The following is a 20,493-nucleotide window of genomic DNA, read 5'->3' as shown; positions in this document are numbered from 1 at the left end:
CAAAGTTTATTTTGAAGACCTATGGAATTAGCACTTTTTGAAACATAAAGGAGCAGTCATTAGGTAAAAAAAATTGACATTTAAAACTTTCTCAGCAATCTGATCATAACTTCTTTGTGTCAGCTTCTTGAAGTGAGCCTTCCTAAATCTTAAGATTTAATCTGATGAATAATTTTATGCTTTTTCTTCTGGGCTTTGAGTTCTTGGTCCAAATCACAAACCCTTCCCCTTCCTCTCTTTCTAAATTATAATAATCTTTCAAGATACTGCTCACATTTTTCTGAAACACATTTTTTTTCTGAAAAATGAAACATTTTTTCTTTTTCATCCCCACCACTCTGTCCAGAGTGAGCATATAATTAACATTTGTATAGTGTTTTCCTTTTAAAAGCCCTTTCCATATTTTCTCATTCTATATGTCAATCTAGTGAGGTGGATGATGTTACTCATTTTGGAGAATAAGGGAATAATGCCTGGTTTTTCCAGAACTTTGTATAGATGCTAAATAACACAACTAAGAATACTGGAACCAAATTCTCTCATTCCAAATCTGATGCTCTTCTATGCCTCAATGGCCCCTTTACTCCTGTTTTAATTCATAACACCATTTAGCTTTTAATTGTTTATGGTCTTTGTATCAAACTATTTAATTTGATTGTTAGCTGTAGACTTGAGATATGTACAGATTTGTACATGGGGAATGAAAATGGAAAAGATGATAAGAGCTAAATACATCTCTTCTTAATAACAATTGAAGAGGTCATTAAGAATTCTTTATCAGTCCGTTAGCTTCTGAAAGCATTATATCTTTTAAAGCATGATACCCAGGCTTGCTGCTTTTCCTCTAGCCAAGCCACTACCTACCTTAGTGCCAAATTTTTAGTATAATTTGTATTTATTGTTTTATAATCTTAGATTTTTAAAAATTAATTTATTTTTGGTTGCACTGGATCTTCATTGCTGAATTTGGTTTTCTCTAGTTGCAGTGAGCAAGGACTACTCTCTAGTTTCCATGTGTGGGTGTTTCACTGCAATAGCTTCTCTTTGCCAAGCACAGACTCTAGGGCACATGGGCATATCTATCTTTGAAAACAAGTGTAGTACCCATCAGATACTATAAAATGGGCACTCAAATACTTCTATTGACTGCCTAATTCCAAATATGAGTCCAAATTACTGTAATTACCCAAAGAAGGACATTTAGAGTTAAGGGAAAAAAACTGGGTTTCTAGAACAATTTAAGTAGATGGTTGTTTAATGTCTTAAAGATCCTTGCTTTTAGTTTAAATTTTCTGTTTTGTATCCTGGATGTAGTAAGAAATGAATCTTTTCAAAATATTTTAATTTTTTTCCTAAAGTTACATTTGTAACCATGACAAAATTTTTAGGTATTATAACTTATGCTCATTCCACAAGAATGAGAATATAGAATCCAAATTTCAAACTCACAAGCAATTTGCTGTAAGAAATCTGTGATAATGATGCCTCAGTGCTTTGAAGGCATTTTAGGAAAGTATAAAATGCAGAGGTAAAATATATTAGATGGCCAGTAGTTTGATTATATGTAATTATTTAGATCTTATCTAAAACGAGGGCCAAATATCAGAACAGACACAGCCTAGTAGTACTCCTCGCATGCCTACTAAGTTGCTTCAGTCATGTCCGACTTTTTGTGACCCTATGGACTGTAGCCTGCCAGGCTCCTCTGTCCATGGGATTCTTCAGGCAAGAATACTTGAGTAGGTTGCCATGCCCTCCTCCAGGCCATCTTCCAAACCCAAGGATCAAACCTGAGTTTCTAATGTCTACTGCATTGGTAGGCAGGTTCTTTTATCACTAGTGCCACCTGGGAAGCCCAATAATATTGTTTATATTAATTTTGGGTCAGTGTCTATCTAACTATTGTTAGAAATATCTTAAATCACTATTAGATTGATAACTATTGAAAAGCTCTTTGAAATCATCACTAGTTTCAATATCAGATGTGTATGCCTGTATATAGATTACATATGAGAAAGCACATGGTAGTGTTTGATAAACTGTAAACCTATAATTATTATTAAAGGAAAGAAAAACATTGATTAAGAGGCTAAAATTCAGAGATAAAGGTCTGAAAAGGGGACATGGAAAGGGGCATGATCTTAGAGGATGCCCAAGTTCTTTGGGGATGATTCTGGGAGTTACTCTAATGCTTTATACTAAGTAAAATTTCCTCAGTGAAGAGAGACAATTAGTCAGTAGACCTCCAAGTAGTAGCAGAATAGTTTGTATAGCTTAAAATAATGAAAACAATTTATAAATAAAGGTCATTGTATAAATTTTAGTGCTTTCATGTATATTATCTGATTCTCACAGTAACTTTTGTCAGTTAGAAATTCAGAGAAATTAAATGACTTGCCTAAATTACCTATTAAATGGCAGAGCTGAGAGTAGGAACCAAGCCTTGAAATTCTTAGGTCTTTCTTTTTTTTTTTTTAATTTATTGTTAATTGGAGGATGATTACTTTACAGTGTTATTTTGGTTTCTGCTGTACATCAACATGAAGGTCTTTATTTATTTTTTCTTTTCTTTTTTTTAAGGTCTTTATTATTTGACTTACTCTTTAGACATTTGTAGTCCCTTTATGGGAGAAGGCAATGGCACCCCACTTCAGTACTGTTGCCCGGAAAATCCCATGGATGGAGGAGCCTGGTAGGCTGCAGTCCATGGGGTCGCTAAGAGTTGGACACGACTGAGCGACTTCACTTTCACTTTCCACTTTCATGCATTGGAGAAGGTAATGGCAACCCATTCCAGTGTTCTTGCCTGGAGAATCCCATGGATGGAGAAGCCTGGTAGGCTGCAGTCCATGGGGTCCCACAGAGTCGGACACGACTGAAGTGACTTAGCAGCAGCAGCAGTCCCTTTATGCTAGTTCACTAATAGTTGAAAATTCAATGATGATAGTTTTCTCAAGGCATCTTTCAAGTAATACAAGAATGATTTTTGAGAATGATTCATCTCAATCTTCAATCATCTTTCAAGAATGATTGAAGTATATGAAGCAGCAACAGAAATCAAGACTGAAAAGATCTGACTCTAAAATCAAAGATATATATTAAAAAAATAAACACTAAACTTTTTATCCACTTATTTTAAAATTGTTATAAATAACAACTTCCTTTTTTTAGGTCAGTTTTAGGTTCACAGCACAACTGAATGGAAGGTACAGAAATACAGAATTTTCCCATATACCTCCTGCCTCTACACATGCATAGTGCCCCCCCCTCTACATTATCAACATCTCCCACTATAGATGGAACATATGTTTACAACTCATGAACTTATGCTGTGTGTGCTTAGTCAGTTAGTCGTATCCAATTCTTTGTGACCCTATGGACTACAGTCTGCCAGACTCCTCTGTCCATGGGGATTCTCTAGGTAAGAATACTGGAGTGGGTTGCCATGCCCTCCTCCAAGGCGTCTTCCCAACCCAGGGATCAAACCCAGGTCTCAATCTCGCATTGCAGGTGGATTCTTTATTGACTGAGCCACCAGGGAAGCCCAAGAATACTAGAGTGGGTAGCTTATCCCTTCTCCAGAGAATCTTCCTGACCTAGGAATTGAACCGGGGCCTCCTGCATTGCAGGTGGATTCTTTACCAGCTGAGCTACCAGGGTAGCCCGATGAATTTATACTAGTAAATTATTATCACCAGAGTCCATAATTTACATTAGGTTTCACTCTTGGTGTTGTATATTCTATGAGTTTGGACAAATGTGTATATTGACGTGCCTACTGTTCGGTATCATACTGAGTAGTTTCACTGCCTTAAAATCCTCTGTACCCCACCTATTTATCCTTCCCTTCCCACTAACCCTTGGCAACAGCTGATCTTTTTATTGTCTCCATAGTTTTGCCTTTTTGAAAATAATATATAGCGTGTAGCCTTTTCAGACTGGCTTCTTTCATTTAGTAATACGCATTTGTTTCCTCCGTGTTTTTACATGGCTTGATGGCTAATTTCTTTTAATTTTCTTTTGAGAAAGTCGTTTCTTTTTAGTGTTGAATAATGTTCCATTGTCTGAATGGAATTTTACCACAGTTTATTCACCTACCGAAGGACATTGTGTCCAAGTTGTGGCAATTATGAATAAAGCTGCTATAAACATTCATGTGCAAGTTTTTGTGTGGACGTTGGTTTTCAGCTCTTCTGAGGAATACCAAGGAACATGATTGCCAGATCACACAATAAATGTATTTTAGTTTTGTAAGAAATCACCAAACTCTCTGTCAAAGTAGAAGACATGCCTACCAGCACTGAAAGAGAGTAACTATTATTCTGTGCCAGCATTGGTACTGCCAGAGTTCTGAATTTTGGCCATTCTAGTAGGTGTGTTATGATATTTTATCGTTTGAATTTGCATTTCCCTGATGATGCTTTTGAACTGTGGTGTTGGAGAAGACTCTTGAGAGTCCCTTGGACTGCAAGGAGATCCAACCAGTCCATTCTAAAGGAGATCAGTCCTGGGTGTTCTTTGGAAGGACTGATGCAAAAGCTGAAACTCCAGTACTTTGGCCACCTCATGCGAAGAGTTGACTCATTGGAAAAGACCCTGATGCTGGGAGGGATTGGGGGCAGGAGGAGAAGGGGACAACAGAGGATGAGATGGCTGGATGGCATCACCGACTCGATGGATATGAGTTTGGGTGAACTTCGGGAGCTGGTGGTGGACAGGGAGGCCTGGCGTGCTGCAGTTCATGGGGTTGCAAAGAGTTGGACATGACTGAGCAACTGAACTGAACTGATGACTTGCATTATGGAGCATCTTTGTATGCTTAGGGCTTCCCTGATAGCTCAGTTGATAAAGAATCCACCTGCAATGCAGGAGACACCGGTTCAGTTCCTGTGTCGGGAAGACCCAATGGAGAAGGGATAGGCTACCCACTCCAGTAATCTTGGGCTTCCCTTGTGGCTCAGCTGGTAAAGAATCTGCCTGCAATGTGGGAGACCTGGGTTTGATCCTTGGGTTGGGAAGGTCCCCCTGGAAAAGGGAAAGGCTACCTGGCCTGGAGAATTCCATGGACTGTCCATGGGATCGCAAAGAGTCAGACACAACTGAGTGACTTTCACATTTTTATATGCTTATTTGCCATCTGTATATCTTCTTTGCTGACATGTGTTAAGGTTTTTGTTAAGGTCTAAAAAATGTTAACTCATCTTTTAAACTGAGTTATTTGTTTTCTTATATTGAGTTTTAAGAGTTATTTATGTATTTTGATAACAATCCCTTACTAGATATATCTTTTGAAATATTTTCTTCCTGTCTATGGTTTGTCTCTTCATCCTTCTATCAGTGTCTTTTCAGTAGAAAATTTTAATTTTAATGAAATCCAGCCTATTAACGCTTTCTTTCATGAACTGTGCCTTTGTTATCATTTTTTAAAATAAAAAGCATTGCCAAAACAAATGTCATATAGATTTTTTTCCTCTGCTCTAGGAGTTTTATCATTTTCCATTTAGGTCTGCGATCCATTTTGAGTTATTTTTTGTGAAGGGTATGAAGTCTGTATCTAGATTCATTTCTTTACAAGTGGGTGTCCAGTAGTTCAGACACTATGTGAAACATCTTTTTTCTATTGTATTTCCTTCGTTCCTTTGTCAAAGATAAGTTGACTATATTTATATGAGTCTATTTTTGGGCTCCCTATTCTGTTTTATTGATCTGCTTGCCTTTTCTGATCTATTGTTCTTTCACCAGCACCATACTGTCTTAATTACTGTATTTGAAATACAGTGTGTTTGAACACAATGAATACCACCTATAACAGAATGATTTAAGATGATTTAAAATTTTAAACATAGTCAAGATGAGTAAGTAGAAAATATTAACTGGAATATTTGGAAAAGGCCATTTCTTCTTAGTTGGATAGCTTTTGTGTGAGTGGATGCGTGTGCTTGTAAATAAGGGTATTTTGTTATACACATGTTACAGTAATCATTTTTCTAGGAAAAAATTCTTCTAGTTCATATGATAAGCACTGTCATAATAGTAGCTAACACTTCCATGGACATCATTATTTGCCAATCACATTTAAGTACATCACACATTTACCTCATTTAATCCTCCCCCCAGCCCTTTGAAGTAGGTAGTAATATCAATCCTGTTTTACAGATAAGGAAACTTGAGGCTCAGAGAGGTTTAAGTCCAAGGCCACACAACCAATAGGTGGTATTGCCAGGATTCTAATTCAGGTAGTCTAACTCCAGAGTCTGTGCTTTTAACCATTACACTATCAATATTCCCTGATGCACCTTAGGAGATTTTATAGCCACTATTCAAATATCTCCAACACTGTTAAACAAGGTATAAAAGAGACTTGGTTTACTTATTCTTGGATAAGAAGCATCAGGGAATGGAAGTTAAAATTTACTAACATTAATACTAGATGAGAAATTTCAGGTCTGAATGTACCCAGTTAAAGAATTAATTAAATATTAATAAAAGTTTTCAGCAGGAATATCAGTAAACTGTTAGAAATCATTTGTCTTCAAGTATTTCAGTGATGATCTAAATTTTAATAGTACTTTCATCTGAGACTTTAGAAGGCATACTGTCTTTCTCTGTATTTATTATAAACTGAGAAATGGTTTGTGAGTTGGAGAAATAAAACTTGTTTTCTTATCATCTATGAATAAAGCCAAAGTAGAAGGTAAAGATGGTATCAGTTGAATGATTAGTTATAAACTTCTAGGTTTTTTTTTTTGGTAGTTAAAATACTACCTTTAGCTCTCATTATCTAAACATATTTAATATTTAAATTGTGATTATCAAATAAAAAAGAACTCATACTTCTTTAAAAAATAATTTCTCTGTACTTATTATTAAAGTATAATATTCTAAGAAGGGAACTTTGTTAAATCTATTAAAAATAAAATGTAATGTCATTAGAATATTTAATTCTGGCCCTTGACTCCCCTCTATTATTAAGTACAAAAGCTTTGTTGCTATTAACTTTTATAAACAAAATAATAAATATAAAGTTTTATGATTTGGTTGAAAAATTAAAATCATTTCTTTAAAATACATTGTAACTGTCCTTCAGTTAGAGAGGAACCACCTCTACCCCAGCATAAGAACTTGACCTTGTAAACTGCAACCATTAAAGAATCTCAGTGTTTTTAATTTTCTTTTAATAAAAGGAAGAAAATTGTGTTTTCATGGAATAATCTCATCAGTGTTTGAGTAGTAAAAATAAAAAAACACAAATGCTAATTTCATATCTTTGTTAAAAATATAGAACCTTAAAGAAATTAAAGGAAAAAAATGTATGCTTTCCTAACTCAAGTTAGTTTTTGTTCTCTTCATGCTTTCTGCCACAAATACACATACCTATAAACTCAAATAAGCAATGATTTATGTAATTTCTAAAGTGTTTCAAATAGACTTATTATGTAATTTTTTTGGTTTTTAAAAATACATTTATTAAATGAATGTTGTTTACATCTCTGCTCCATTTACCCTACAGGCTGCCATTACTTTTCCTTTTACACACTCTATTTTGTCACGATAATTATTTACAGGGAAACAACTGCTCTTTACCGCACCCCCCCCAAAAGAAAAAGCAACCCACATTCATCTCAAACAAACTCGGATGAAGAAAATTCAATACAAAGTGATTGTGTAATGGATTTTCAGCTCTTAAGTGGTAGAAGAGACAACTCAGTCTGAAAAAGTAAATGTAAGAGTAAAATGTTTCTCAAGTACTATGTAGTTTAATAATGACCACATTGATTTATTACCCTCTTGCGTGTAATTGCAGTGGGTATATTTGTATATATAATTTTTCTTATTATTTTCTAAAGACAAATTTCCAGGTATGATATTTATAGTGCTTCTAAAATCATTTTAAATAAACCGTTCCCAAATGTTGGAAAGAATTATTTATACTGCTTATTTTAACAAAACCTAGTTAGAATTTTTTCATTTAAAGTCTTATAATTGCCTCCTTATTAACTTGGAATTCCAAGTTGAGGTGAATTCTTGCATTTCAACACTACTACTCTAATCCTTTTGTTATTTATGCTATTTGAAAAAATATGAAAACAGTTTATCACCCTTCTCTCTGCGTGATGAGCCAGATTTCTTTCCATTTGTTGATATGTAATGCATCTTTCAGAAATGCGAAAGATCTAGTAGTCTTTGGCTTCTAAAATCATTTAATATGTCAATTCCTGATAATATTTCTAGCTCTCTGAAAATGATTGAATCAGATAAGAATCTGTTTTTTTTCTTTTTAGTTCCCAGAATTGCCCTCCAGAACAATTTAATACTTTTTATACTGCTATACCAGTGTTCTTTGATAATGAATATTTAATGGACTTTTCTTAGAAACTAATTCTAGAATACATGATTTTTATTATATTTTTATTCTACTCTCAGTGCTGATCCTTGCACTGGATTCCAAATTGCAATATGCTTTTCTAAAAAGTAAGAGTCTTAAGGTGACTTTTGATCTTAGCATTTTCCCCCAAGTTTTTTGGACTTGGAAAGTTTATCTTTTGACGTTAAGTATTCCTTGGTGGTACTAAAATTTTTTGCTGAATAGCTTACAAACCTCTGTAACCTGTAAGTAGGCTAGATAGATATTATACTTTTCTATACCAAGGTGTTTTTAAAGAAGAGTTTTGAGAAATAGTAAATCTTAGCTGTTAAAACGCACAAAGATAAACATTATGAAAGAATTGCTGAATCATTTTCGTAAGGCTGCTTGGTTTATAGAGTAGGCGTTCCCATATTGTTGAAGGTTAACGTGATCACTGCCTTTTCATTATCCTCTACACATATATGTACATTTAGTTTTTCTCATAAATGCTCTTTTTTCTTTTCATTTTACAGACTTAAGATATTTAAATACAGTGCTCTGTGCAATTCTTTTGATATTTTCTTATCAATTCATCTTTACAATATTAGAACTAGGAACAGTTTTGAAAAGATGAAGAAACTATGTAGAAGATAAAAGATGAGTTATATACACTGAAAATATTTCTTATAAATATCCAAAATATATATTAGAAAAGCAGGCATCAAAACAGTGTATATATGATGTAAACTTTTTAAAATAAAAAATAGAAAACTACAGAAAATAACCATAAATACTCATAGGAAAAGAAAGGATTAGAAGGAAATATACTGACATTTATTGAGAATTACCTAAAGTGGTAAGATAGGAAGTTTTTTAAGATTAAAAACTTTTTTTCTGTCTTCTTTCTTTCTGTGTTTTCCAAAATCTTCAATGAGTGTTTATAATTAGGGAAAATGTGTTTTTAAAAGAAAAAAATATTTCTCATATTATACCTTGTAAATAGCATATCCAGATTGTAAGCTGATCCAGTTAAAGTCTTAAAAGAAACGTGAGTTTTTAGTGCCTGAAACCTGATACTTTTTCCTGTCTTTCCGGAAGCAGCACAAAAATTCTTTAAATAGTGACCCTAGGAATGAGGAGGGCGGATCTCATTCTGTTTTAGTTGAAGTAACTAAATCAGATATGAAGCTTTCACAAGTATTAGTCTGCCTGAACTATTAACTCTTGCATACTACAAAAAAACCCACAAAACTTACTAAAATCATCAGCCAAAGACATATTTAAGTCCTTTACTTATTTTAAAATATTGCTTTTGATACTTATGATATATAGCCTTTTGCAATGTGAAATTCCTGGCATTTCTGATTGCAGACCCTAGGAATTTTGAAAATGACACATTATTTGACAATTCTAATTTAAACCATATTTTAATACTGTATATCTTAATTTGAATGACTTGAAGTTGAAATTAAAATAACTAAAGTATTTTCATTTGTATGTATCTAATTTTAATAAGATACTTAATGGCTATAATAATTTTTTTGTTGCTTTTTCACTTAGAAAGGATTAAGTAAATGTGTAGTTATGATATTCTATGCTGATATACTGGTTTCTTAATCCACTTGGCCTCTTAAAAAGGAAACAAGTATGGTAGAGCCAGAAGGAAAATGAATAGTTAATCGTGGAGGAGGAGAAAACCTAGCTCGGTACTAGAGGCAGCTGGGGAAGTGACGTCCTGTAGCATTTGCTGTTCTAGAAAGTGCAGAGACACGTAGTGAAAATGGGAGGATCTAGAAGGAGGCCGTCTCCCGTGTAGTGTATATTTATCTGTAAGTGAGCCGTTGGGGAAGGAATTAAATACTGAGGCGCTGTCTGCTTGCTGCCTTAAGACAGCGAAGCTGAATTGCTGATTTGCTTTAACTTTTAAAATACCCAGCTTGGTTTATTTTTCTTAGAATCATTGTATTGCTAAGACTGGGGACGCTGTTTTCTTTCACAAAGGGAAATCTAAGTTCATTTCAAGGCACTCGAAATGGGGAAAGACTATTATTGCATTTTGGGAATTGAAAAAGGAGCTTCAGATGAAGATATTAAAAAGGCTTACCGAAAACAAGCCCTCAGATTTCATCCGGACAAGAACAAATCTCCTCAGGCAGAGGAAAAATTTAAAGAGGTCGCAGAAGCTTATGAAGTATTGAGTGATCCTAAAAAGAGAGAAATATATGATCAGTTTGGGGAGGAAGGTAAGAATTCAGTGTATATCTTTCTGTCTCTCTTTTTTCTCTATCAGCTTTCTGGTTATTAAATTCTCTGACATTTCAAAAGTAGAAAGACAAATAATGGATAAAAGCAAGATTTCATCCCTGATCATTTGAATGAATGTTACATAGCTATGAATGAAATGTACTTGTTTGTCCTTTTTTGGATTTTGACATTTTGTGCAATATATATGTTCTCCCATTAGATTTGTATTGTTGACATTGTATTTGAAAAGAAACCTTAAATTCCCATACTCATTAAGAAATTGTGTCAAAAGTCTTATGCAACCTGTTTTTTTTTTTTTTTTTTCCCTAATGAATTTTCTGCCAGAGCCAATAAAGATTCTTCAGTCATTTAAAATCTTAAGATTGGCAGTTCAAACTCTGGGTATTTATATTTTATTCACAAAAACAAAAGAAGTTTTTTGCCTTTTTTCTTATGGCAAAGCTAGTTTAGATTAAACAGGACAGAATCTTCTCTCTGAGAAGCCGAAGGCCCAGGCATTTAGCTGTAGTTGTTTTTGGCATTCTGCCTGGAGAGGAAAGAATTTTCCTGATGTCATAAAATACCAGAACAAGTTTTTAGCTTAATTGTAAACAGTAATTGTGTGCCAAGAAAATGAGATCTCAGAAATGCAATTTTTGACCTAAAATGGCCACCTCCTTAGAACAATGACTGATTTACTTTAAGATAACATTATTTCATTTGAAATTTTACTATCTAGGTGTAGCGGAAGGCATGATAACTTCCCTTTCCTCTCCCTGCCACACTTTTATTTCTTGGATTGTGAGATCTGAAACTAGTTGAATACAGTAAATGGAAGTAAAATTTAAGATTATCCTTTTATCATTCTGGATTTTAAATTGTCCATCATCGCCATATAAATGTAGCTGTAAAGTAAGACTATTTAAAATTGCTGATTAACAGCAACAAGAACATTTTAATTTTTACAAGTTCTGGAATTTCAACTTTTTATATCAGGGCTAAGTTATTTTATTACTAATTTTTCTCCCCAAATATTATTTTAAAATCATTCATTGTAGTTATGAAAACTTTTTTTTTGCTTTATTGCATTTAATGTTAAATTTCCCTAATGAAAAATCTATCTTAAAATACAATGAAGTGGTAACTGTGTATTTTGAGTTAAAAAGTTAAATTTAGTTAAGCAGGGTAATTGTGTAGAGGTTGTTTTTTTTTTCTTGTTATGCTTTTTCTTTTTGATCTGAGTTGCCCCAAATTGCAGTTTCTGCTGCTATGAGGACCTGCAGTGTCAGGTTCCTGCAAAGTAAAGACTGAAAAAAGCAAGTAGTGGGCAGTTCAGTCCTGCTGGTTCCTTATGGCTGTACTACTCAAAATACTATGATTTGTTTCTTCATCTCAAAAGCTAAGCAAGATTCTCAGATACTACTAGCTATATACTACTCTTTCTGAAGAAGTTATTTTGTAATTTTGTAAAGAAATCTACAAGCACAGTATAACACTATGAATTCCCATGAAAAAGCAAATATCCATTGATTTAATCCACACCTCACTAACAGCCCAAATCTGTCTATAACTAAACCATAAGATTTAGTGTTAATAAGGATATTTATCTTCAGAATTTTCAAGTCACCAAACGATACATTTTTCTTGGCTTAACATTACCTCTAATAGTGTTTTTCTTGAGTTATATTTCTCCAGTTTGATTTTTACTGAGCGTCACCAGTGAAGTGAATTTTTAAAAAACAGGATCATCTATGTACCCCAAGTCTTTTAGATAGTTGATATAAGCAATAGAAGTAATAGTGAGGAAAGAATAAGTTTTTTAAAGCATTGAAATATATTATTCAGAAATACTATTTTCTACTTATATTAGTTTAAAATACAGTTAAAATGAAAGTTATTTGATTATGTTTTAGAAATTATTCTTCCTTTACAGAAAAGCATTATAATTATTTATCCTTTATTCAAAATATCTCATTAAGTATACTGTTAAAACGTGGAAAAATATTTTTGTTTCTTTGCCTGTCATTGATTTGTTTGTGCTTGCAGGCCTGGTTGCATAGCCCTCTGTGTTTCTCTAGAAGTAACAAAACGCTGATTTACCTGGTACACTTTCCCCCCTGAATTATTATATTCTCTTTTACAACCTGAAGCTGTGGGAATAAACCATGAACTGAGAATTGCATGAGTTAAACGTGCTAAATTTATATATTTAGGACCTAAGATAGCCAGTGATCCCAGTATATTTGTGTTTTGAAAATGTCTAATATCCACAGTTTTAAATGCTGGGTTTTAAAAAAGCTGGATAAAAAAAGAGATGTTTTAAATTTACCATATGACCCAGCATTTCCACTCCTGGGAATCGATAAAAGAGAAATGAAAATGCAGGTCCACACAAAGACATGTACGTGAGTGTTCATAGCAGCAGCATTTGTGATGGCCCCAAATGAAAATATCCGAAAGTATCATCTTTTAGTAAATGGATAAATGAAGTGTGGTATATATGTATACACACACACTACTTAGCAATTAAAAGGACTGATTTAATAAAACATGCTTTGTAAATGAAATAACCTCAAACATTATAAATCATATGTAAATGACTACATATTCTATTATTCCATTTATATGAAATGCATGGAAAAGGCAAATTTATAGACAAAACAGATCAGTGGTTGCCTAGAGCTAGAGGTGGTAGCAAGGATTAACTCCAAATAGAAATGAAAATACTCTTTGGGTTGATGGAAATGTTTTATAACTGGATTGTGGTGATGGCTGCACAGTTGTATAACTTCACTAAGACCATGGTATATTTACAATGGGCTACTTTTATAGTATGGAATAAATAAAATTGTTTTATAATAGAGACATTTCTCCATAGTTGAATAATTTGAAAACAAAAAACAAAGGACTACTGAAACTTGAAATTGAATTTTGATCTAATTTCTCCTCCAGAGTTTTAGGTTTAGTTCTGAATTGTTCTGTGAATGTCAACAGAAGTTCATATTAAAAGACATAAAAACATTTTCAGTAACACATCCTTATAGTGGCCTGGTTTTCTAACATTTCTTTCTCTTCATATCTTCCTTTTTTTATTGTTTATGTTTCACTCAATAACTTAAAATTTAAATACTGAAAGTATTTATATGATCAAATCTGTGTTTAGTACATTAATCTTTGTACTAGCTATTAATCTTTATACTAGTTTGCTGTTTCTATTCTGTATATAGTTAATTAACAATCTATTTACTATTTATTTAAAAAAATAAGTAAATTGGATTTCTATGAATCAAAACTTTAAAGAATCTCATTGTGCTAGTTAACTCTAAGTATTGTTATAAATTTGGATTTTTACATATTCAGTTCAGTTCAGTTGCTCAGTCGTGTCCGACTCTTTGCGACCCCATGAATCGCAGCACGCCAGGCCTCAGCAGTTACTAAAGTCATATAATTCTTTTTCCTTGAAGTCCTGATTTTTCTCCAGTGCTGCTGCTTTTGATAAACTTTAATCAACTAATTAATGGATATCATTGTTATGAATAATATCCCAGACACATAATTTTTTTTGGATTGCAAATTGGTTGGTTGCTTGTTTTTTAAATAATAGCAGTCTTGGTACAACATAAGTAAATGTTGACTCTGGGGTACATTTCTTGCTCACAAGAAGTGATGATGGTGTCTAGAAAAAATTTTGGATAGCATAGGTAGTCTAGCTGCATACTAAAATTTTCCATGAGCAGTCAAAATGTATGTAGTGAAAAGTTGACTGTATAGTTGATGACAGGCTTGTTCAAGTGCTGGGCAATGCAAGTGATACTTGCATAATAATTCATGTTATATTGGTGTGAATTTTGGTAGGATTTTCTCAGTCACAGTAGTACACAGTTGACTATTTAGTGTCAAAGCTTTATTGGAGGCTGTTTGTTATCTTTGATGAATGTCAGTTCAGACAGTGTGTGAATCTTCTCAGGGACTCAGTAATCCTGATTGAGTTACCATTTTTGGCAAAGGGCTTTTAGGGAAAAGCCAAACCCATGATGTAATAACTTAAAATGTAATTCTTTCTTTTCATGAATCCATTATACATCCAAAAAATTTAGATTTTTATCTTGTGAAGGGTTCAATTGGGCAGGCTAGCTTACTCAATTTACTTTATGAACTCTGTTAAATCGTTATACTCTGTGGGATGAAAGATGGAGTGATTGAAATAATTTAGTATTGGTTTAATCACATTAGTAATGACCTTGAGTTATACACATATTCTATCATTTAAAAAAAAATCTGCCACTAGCTTTTTTTAACATTTGGAGTTATAACTGTACCACTAGAATTTAGAGAAAGGAGTTTTGAACGAGTTGTATGTTAAAAGTTCTTGTCCTACTTATGCTTGTCATTGTTTTCTACAAGGCATATCCTGAGTGAAAGGTGCCAAATAGAATAAGACATTTAAAACTAAGAAAGTATGCTGAGTGACTTCAGTAGAGTTTTTTACTATTAAATTTCTCATATGTGTATGTGTAATTATACTTTATATTGTTTTTGTTTCTGCCTTTTCTCTGTCTTGACACTGAAGACACATTTTAGTGTTTCTTTCGAACACTTTAAGAATTAGTTCTTCCCTTTATTCAGCAAACATGAGTGGCTGTCATTTTCAGAACTGTATGCATGAACAGTGCAAAAATGAATAAAATGTATTTCCTGCCCTCAAATTACTCACTGATGAACATATTTGAACCTCTTAGTTTAATTCTCTTGGTTTTTTTTTTACAGTTTCATAATTTTTAGGTTCTGTTCCTGCTTGTCTCTTTTGTCAGGAATGCCCATAAGGATCATCCAGAAACTTTGCTGAGACTGTAATGATATAAATCCTTGTCAGTATCGATCCCTTAGAAAATCACTATACTGTTGTTTTGTAGGTTTTAGTAGAATCTTTCGTCAGTATGTAGTAGAAAATGCTACTTCAAATATGTTATCTCTTGTGAATTACTAATTGCTTAGTTGAGTCTTAGAGAACAGGATCGAAGAGTCACTGTCTTGGTGTCGGAAGCAGGTTGTCCATAATAGACAAAAATAACCAGCCCAAAGGTCTTACAGGTCAAAAGGGTTTACAGCTCATGATTTCAGTTTTCTTTTTACATGCTGTCGAAATTAATGCTATCATGTGATATGCCTAAGTAAACAATTTCATTATTTAGGATATGGATAGTAATTTTAGTGTCTAAAATTTTCTGTTAATGGAATTTTTTTCCCTTTCTGCCATGAATGAGTTCTATTTTAATTTTTAAACAATGAAAGATGATCTGAAATAAAAATAGTTATTTTGAATATGATATTTTATATCACTGATTTGTGTTCGCTGATAATGATGGTGCTCAAAAGATTTAGGTTACATATTTTGTTTGCATTGATTACTGAAGACCTTTCAATTGACATCTTTTTTTTTTTTTGCTATTTTTAAGATTATATATTTAAAGTATAGTTGATTTACAGTGTTGTATTAATTTCTGCTATGCAGCAAAGTAATTCAGTTATCCATGTACATATTCTTTTCCATTATGGTTTGTCACAGGATATTGAATATAGTTTCTGTGTTATACAATAGGACCTTGTTGTTTTTCCATCCTATATATTGTGGTTTGCATCTGCTAATCCCAAACTCCCAATCCTTCCCTCCCCCCACCCCTTGAATGACATTTTTTAAAAACCTAAATTTGTGTACTTCAGATCATCAAACCAGTAGCTTATAAGAGGTTCCCAATTTTTATTTATTTTCTTTTTTATGCACGGAACAAAAAGTTGGAAATAAATTATCGTTAAAGATGGGGATTTGGATAAAGAATTTGAAAGCTAAAAATTTAACTTAGGGTGGAATGATTGGTAGTTATATGGCTGTTTTGTATTTAGTTATAATGGCATTTCTGACCAATATTAATAAATAGCAACCTAAGTTAGCCAAAGTTTATGAGTAATACAATTTTTCAAAGTTTAATTTTCAAGAGTTAGAAGTATTTTTCTAACCATGCTTATCTTGTCATTTAGGGTTGAAAGGAGGAGCAGGAGGTACTGATGGACAAGGAGGTACCTTCCGGTACACCTTTCATGGTGATCCTCATGCTACATTTGCAGCGTTTTTTGGAGGTTCCAATCCCTTTGAAATTTTCTTTGGAAGACGGATGGGTGGTGGTAGAGATTCTGATGAAATGGAAGTAGATGGAGATCCTTTTGGCGCCTTTGGATTCAGCATGAATGGATATCCAAGAGACAGGAATTCTGTGGGCCCATCCCGCCTCAAACAAGATCCTCCAGTTATTCATGAACTTAGAGTATCACTTGAAGAAATATATAGTGGTTGTACCAAACGAATGAAGATTTCTCGGAAGAGGTTAAACCCTGATGGAAGGAGTTATAGAACTGAGGACAAAATTCTCACCATCGAGATTAAAAAAGGGTGGAAAGAAGGCACCAAAATTACTTTTCCAAGGGAAGGAGATGAAACACCAACTAGTATTCCAGCAGACATTGTTTTTGTCATTAAAGATAAAGATCACCCCAAATTCAAAAGGGATGGGTCAAATATAATTTATACTGCTAAAATTAGTTTACGAGAGGTAAGTTAGTAGGATATTGGATTCTGAAACCAAACAGAATTATACATGTAATCTTAGGGAATTTATCTAAATAATAACTAACAATGTTTACTACACAGCATTCTTACAATTTTCATAAGAACCCTCTAAAGTAGTACTACTACTTTGCCTCTTTTGTGGATAAGATTATATTTTCTAAGTTTAGTTATTTATACTAACAATTTAAATGCCAATTTTGAGTGCTAACGAGATTATATACTATGAGGCCTACCTAGTGTGGATTATCTGTACTTTGTTTTTGCAGTTTGTCAAATCTGCATTACTGTAATCTCATTACCTTAGTCCATGTATAAGATTTCTTCCAAAGTTGTTAACTTGAGTTAATAATTATATAACAAACAAGGCATTAAAAGAGAAAATAAGTTATGAGGGTACTGCTTTAATACATTAGTTTGTATTTATTCTATTTTTAGGCACTCCTGCAAATATGCCCATGTCAGTTCCCTGCTTAAAATTCTTAAATAACTTCATAGAGCATCTACCATAACGTCTAAACTCTAGCTTAAACTAACAGGTTGTTTTTAATCTAATTTCTATCCATACGTGTGTATACATTTCCCTAAGTTTGATATATTATTATCTTGTATACCTCTGTATTTGTCTGAGTTGTCCTCTATGGAACACTGCTGTTCCTTGCTCTACCTCAACACTTACTAATGGTCCAGTGCTTACCTCAATCTGTATTCCCAGAAGCTAAGAGGGTACATTGAGTGCCCTTTGTCTCAGACAAGAATTTTGCACATACTTCTCTGACAACTTTATACTGTAAAGTTATTATTACTGGTTTGCTTCTGAATCCTTTGTGCATTCCTTGAGGTGGGGTCTGTGTTCATGGTCCCTATATGTTCAGCATCTAGCAGAAATATATGGCATATATGGTACTCAGTAAATATTTACTGACTAAAACAATAAATATATTTATTGTTCTAATGTTTTCACTCTGGAGAAGTATGTAGTTGCTCCTATCTTTTTCTTTCTGGTTCTTAATTTCTCCCTCTTCTCTTCTCCCATTCCATCCTTGCAACTTGAATGTTGTAATAGCAGCCTCAAACAATTCATTTCATTCTAGAACAATGTGAAAGACATTCTTTCCTTCTCTTTTCCTTTTTCCTTTTCCTTTCTTTCCCCTTCTCCTTTCCTTCTTTTGTAAACTATCTGATTATGTGTATCCTGAAGGGACTTTCTAGTGGGGAAAAAGTCTTAAAATTATTGATATTCTTTTGGAGGTTAAAAGTTTACCTTAGAATCATTCTTTACAGCTGGTAATATTTTTGTTTAGACTTTTATATTTTGAAGTTTGTTAATTTTATTTGGTTCATTTTAGGCATTGTGCGGCTGCTCAATTAATGTGCCAACCATGGATGGAAGAACCATACCTATGACAATAAATGATATTGTGAAACCTGGAATGAGGCGAAGAATTATCGGATATGGGCTACCATTCCCGAAAAATCCTGACCAACGTGGTGACCTTCTAATAGAATTTGAGGTTTCCTTCCCGGATACTATATCCTCATCGTCCAAAGAAGTACTTAGGAAACATCTTCCTGCCTCATAGAATGAAAAACTTTGTTAACCATATTTTGATAAGGCACTGAAAATATAAAAGGACTGGCCATTTACTGATGTAGATGTGAATTCTGTATAAAGACATGTAAATTATTTTGAGGGTTCATTACATTGCATGAATAGAGACGGGTCAAATAAAAAGGCAAAAGGGATTTTTGCAGTTAGAGATGAAGAGAAAACTACTCACTGTATTTTATTTCATTTCTCCCAAGTCAGAATTTTTTAGTATTTTGCTTACATGTAAAATTCATTTCTGTGGAGTTAATAGATGTATTTCTAATAAAGTACTAGGCTATCCAAGTACTTTATTTATTATATATTTACACTGTCAGTGTGATAGCTTCTCATTTATAATGGAAATTTAAATTCTTAACTAAACTATATATGTGATAGGTACTTCTAGAAAAGAAGAACCCAAGTTACTTGGAAATCTGGTTAACTAGATTAAAATCATATGAAATGCTGCTATAGGGCTGGTACCCATAAAAGAATATCCTAATACATATATTTCACCATTTTGATTTTTAAAGTATGCTGTAGCATTTCTTAATAACATAGTTATAATGTTCTTAAGACAGATGTTTTCTTCATAAAAAGGAAATTAATGGCAATTTATCTCCTGTGGAAATCCCAACTGCCTGAATTACTGATATTTTAGAAATAGGTTGTTTTTAAAATGCCACATATAATTTTATGGAAATTAACTATATATCTTGGACTTAATAAATTATAGGTACATTTTATTGTCCATTAGTTAAGGATAATTTGTTTGATAATAAACGTGTTTTTAGAGGAAATATTGTTACTTGGAATTAATTTTCCAATTACACAGTCTTCTATAACTAACTCATAATATGCTATATGTACCATATGCAATTTCCCTAAAAAGAATAAACTACCACTATGGTGTTAAACCAAAATATGGGGAAAATAAACACTAACTGCTGCTTATGAATGATGTTGCTACTACTTGTTATGCATATAAATATTTTACTTTTTCATATGTATAGATTGCATTTCTTAGGTGTTTTAATTTTTTTAATATATTTACGTTTAAAAAATTATTCTGTTTTCTGTTTTATAGCTATAGTAAGAATGATATTTTGAAACAAAGATTTTGGTTCAAAAGAAATTTTCAGGATAATTGGTATACAAGGTTTATTGGACCCTATCACCTTTTAGCAGAATATGGTCTTCTTTTAGAAATTCAAAACATAGATTTTAATCACCATATACTTTATACAGCTTTATTGAGATATAATTCTCATGCTAAAAAGTTTACCATCTTAAAGTACACAATCCAGTTGTTTTAGTGTATTCACCTTGTATAGCCACTTTGTAATTTCAGAACATTTACATCACCCTAAAAAGAAACCACATAACCATTAGCACTCACTTCCCATTCCTCCAGCCTCTGGCAAACACTAATCTACTTTCTACTTCAATGGATTCATCTATTCTGGACATTTCTTATAAGTGGGATTAAACAATATTTGGCTTTTTTGTTTGTTTCTTTGACTTAGCATAATGTTGTCAAGATACACCCGTGTTGTATCATTCAGTACTTCGTTCCTTGCCTTATGGCCGAATAATATTCTGTTGTTTGGATATACCACATTCTGTTTATCCATTCATTAATTGATGGGCATTTAGGTTATTTCCACTTTATTGGCTATAATGAATAATGCA

General features: G+C 33.0%; 1 protein-coding gene across 5 annotated transcripts in view; it reads left to right on the top strand.

Moving 5' to 3' along the window:
• DNAJB4 (DnaJ heat shock protein family (Hsp40) member B4) overlaps nt 1-19,752 on the top strand; it is a 43,889-nt gene extending 24,137 nt beyond the window's left edge. For 3 of the 5 annotated variants that reach the window (XM_055585415.1, XM_055585417.1, XM_055585416.1), the window contains 2 exons: nt 16,628-17,196; nt 18,560-19,752. In XM_055585415.1, coding sequence (XP_055441390.1) covers nt 16,762-17,196; nt 18,560-18,793 — 669 coding nt within the window. In that variant the 5' untranslated portion in view covers nt 16,628-16,761 and the 3' untranslated portion in view covers nt 18,794-19,752. Of the gene's footprint in view, nt 1-7,593; nt 7,724-10,044; nt 10,591-16,627; nt 17,197-18,559 lie in introns of those variants that run through there. The other 2 variants (XM_055585413.1, XM_055585412.1) reach the window with 2 other exon arrangements.
• Nucleotides 19,753-20,493: the final 741 nt, after the last annotated feature.

The sequence above is a fragment of the Bubalus kerabau genome, chromosome 6 (assembly GCF_029407905.1).
Source record: "Bubalus kerabau isolate K-KA32 ecotype Philippines breed swamp buffalo chromosome 6, PCC_UOA_SB_1v2, whole genome shotgun sequence".
NCBI lineage: Eukaryota > Metazoa > Chordata > Mammalia > Artiodactyla > Bovidae > Bubalus > Bubalus kerabau.
This window is presented reverse-complemented; position numbering and strand designations above follow the sequence as displayed.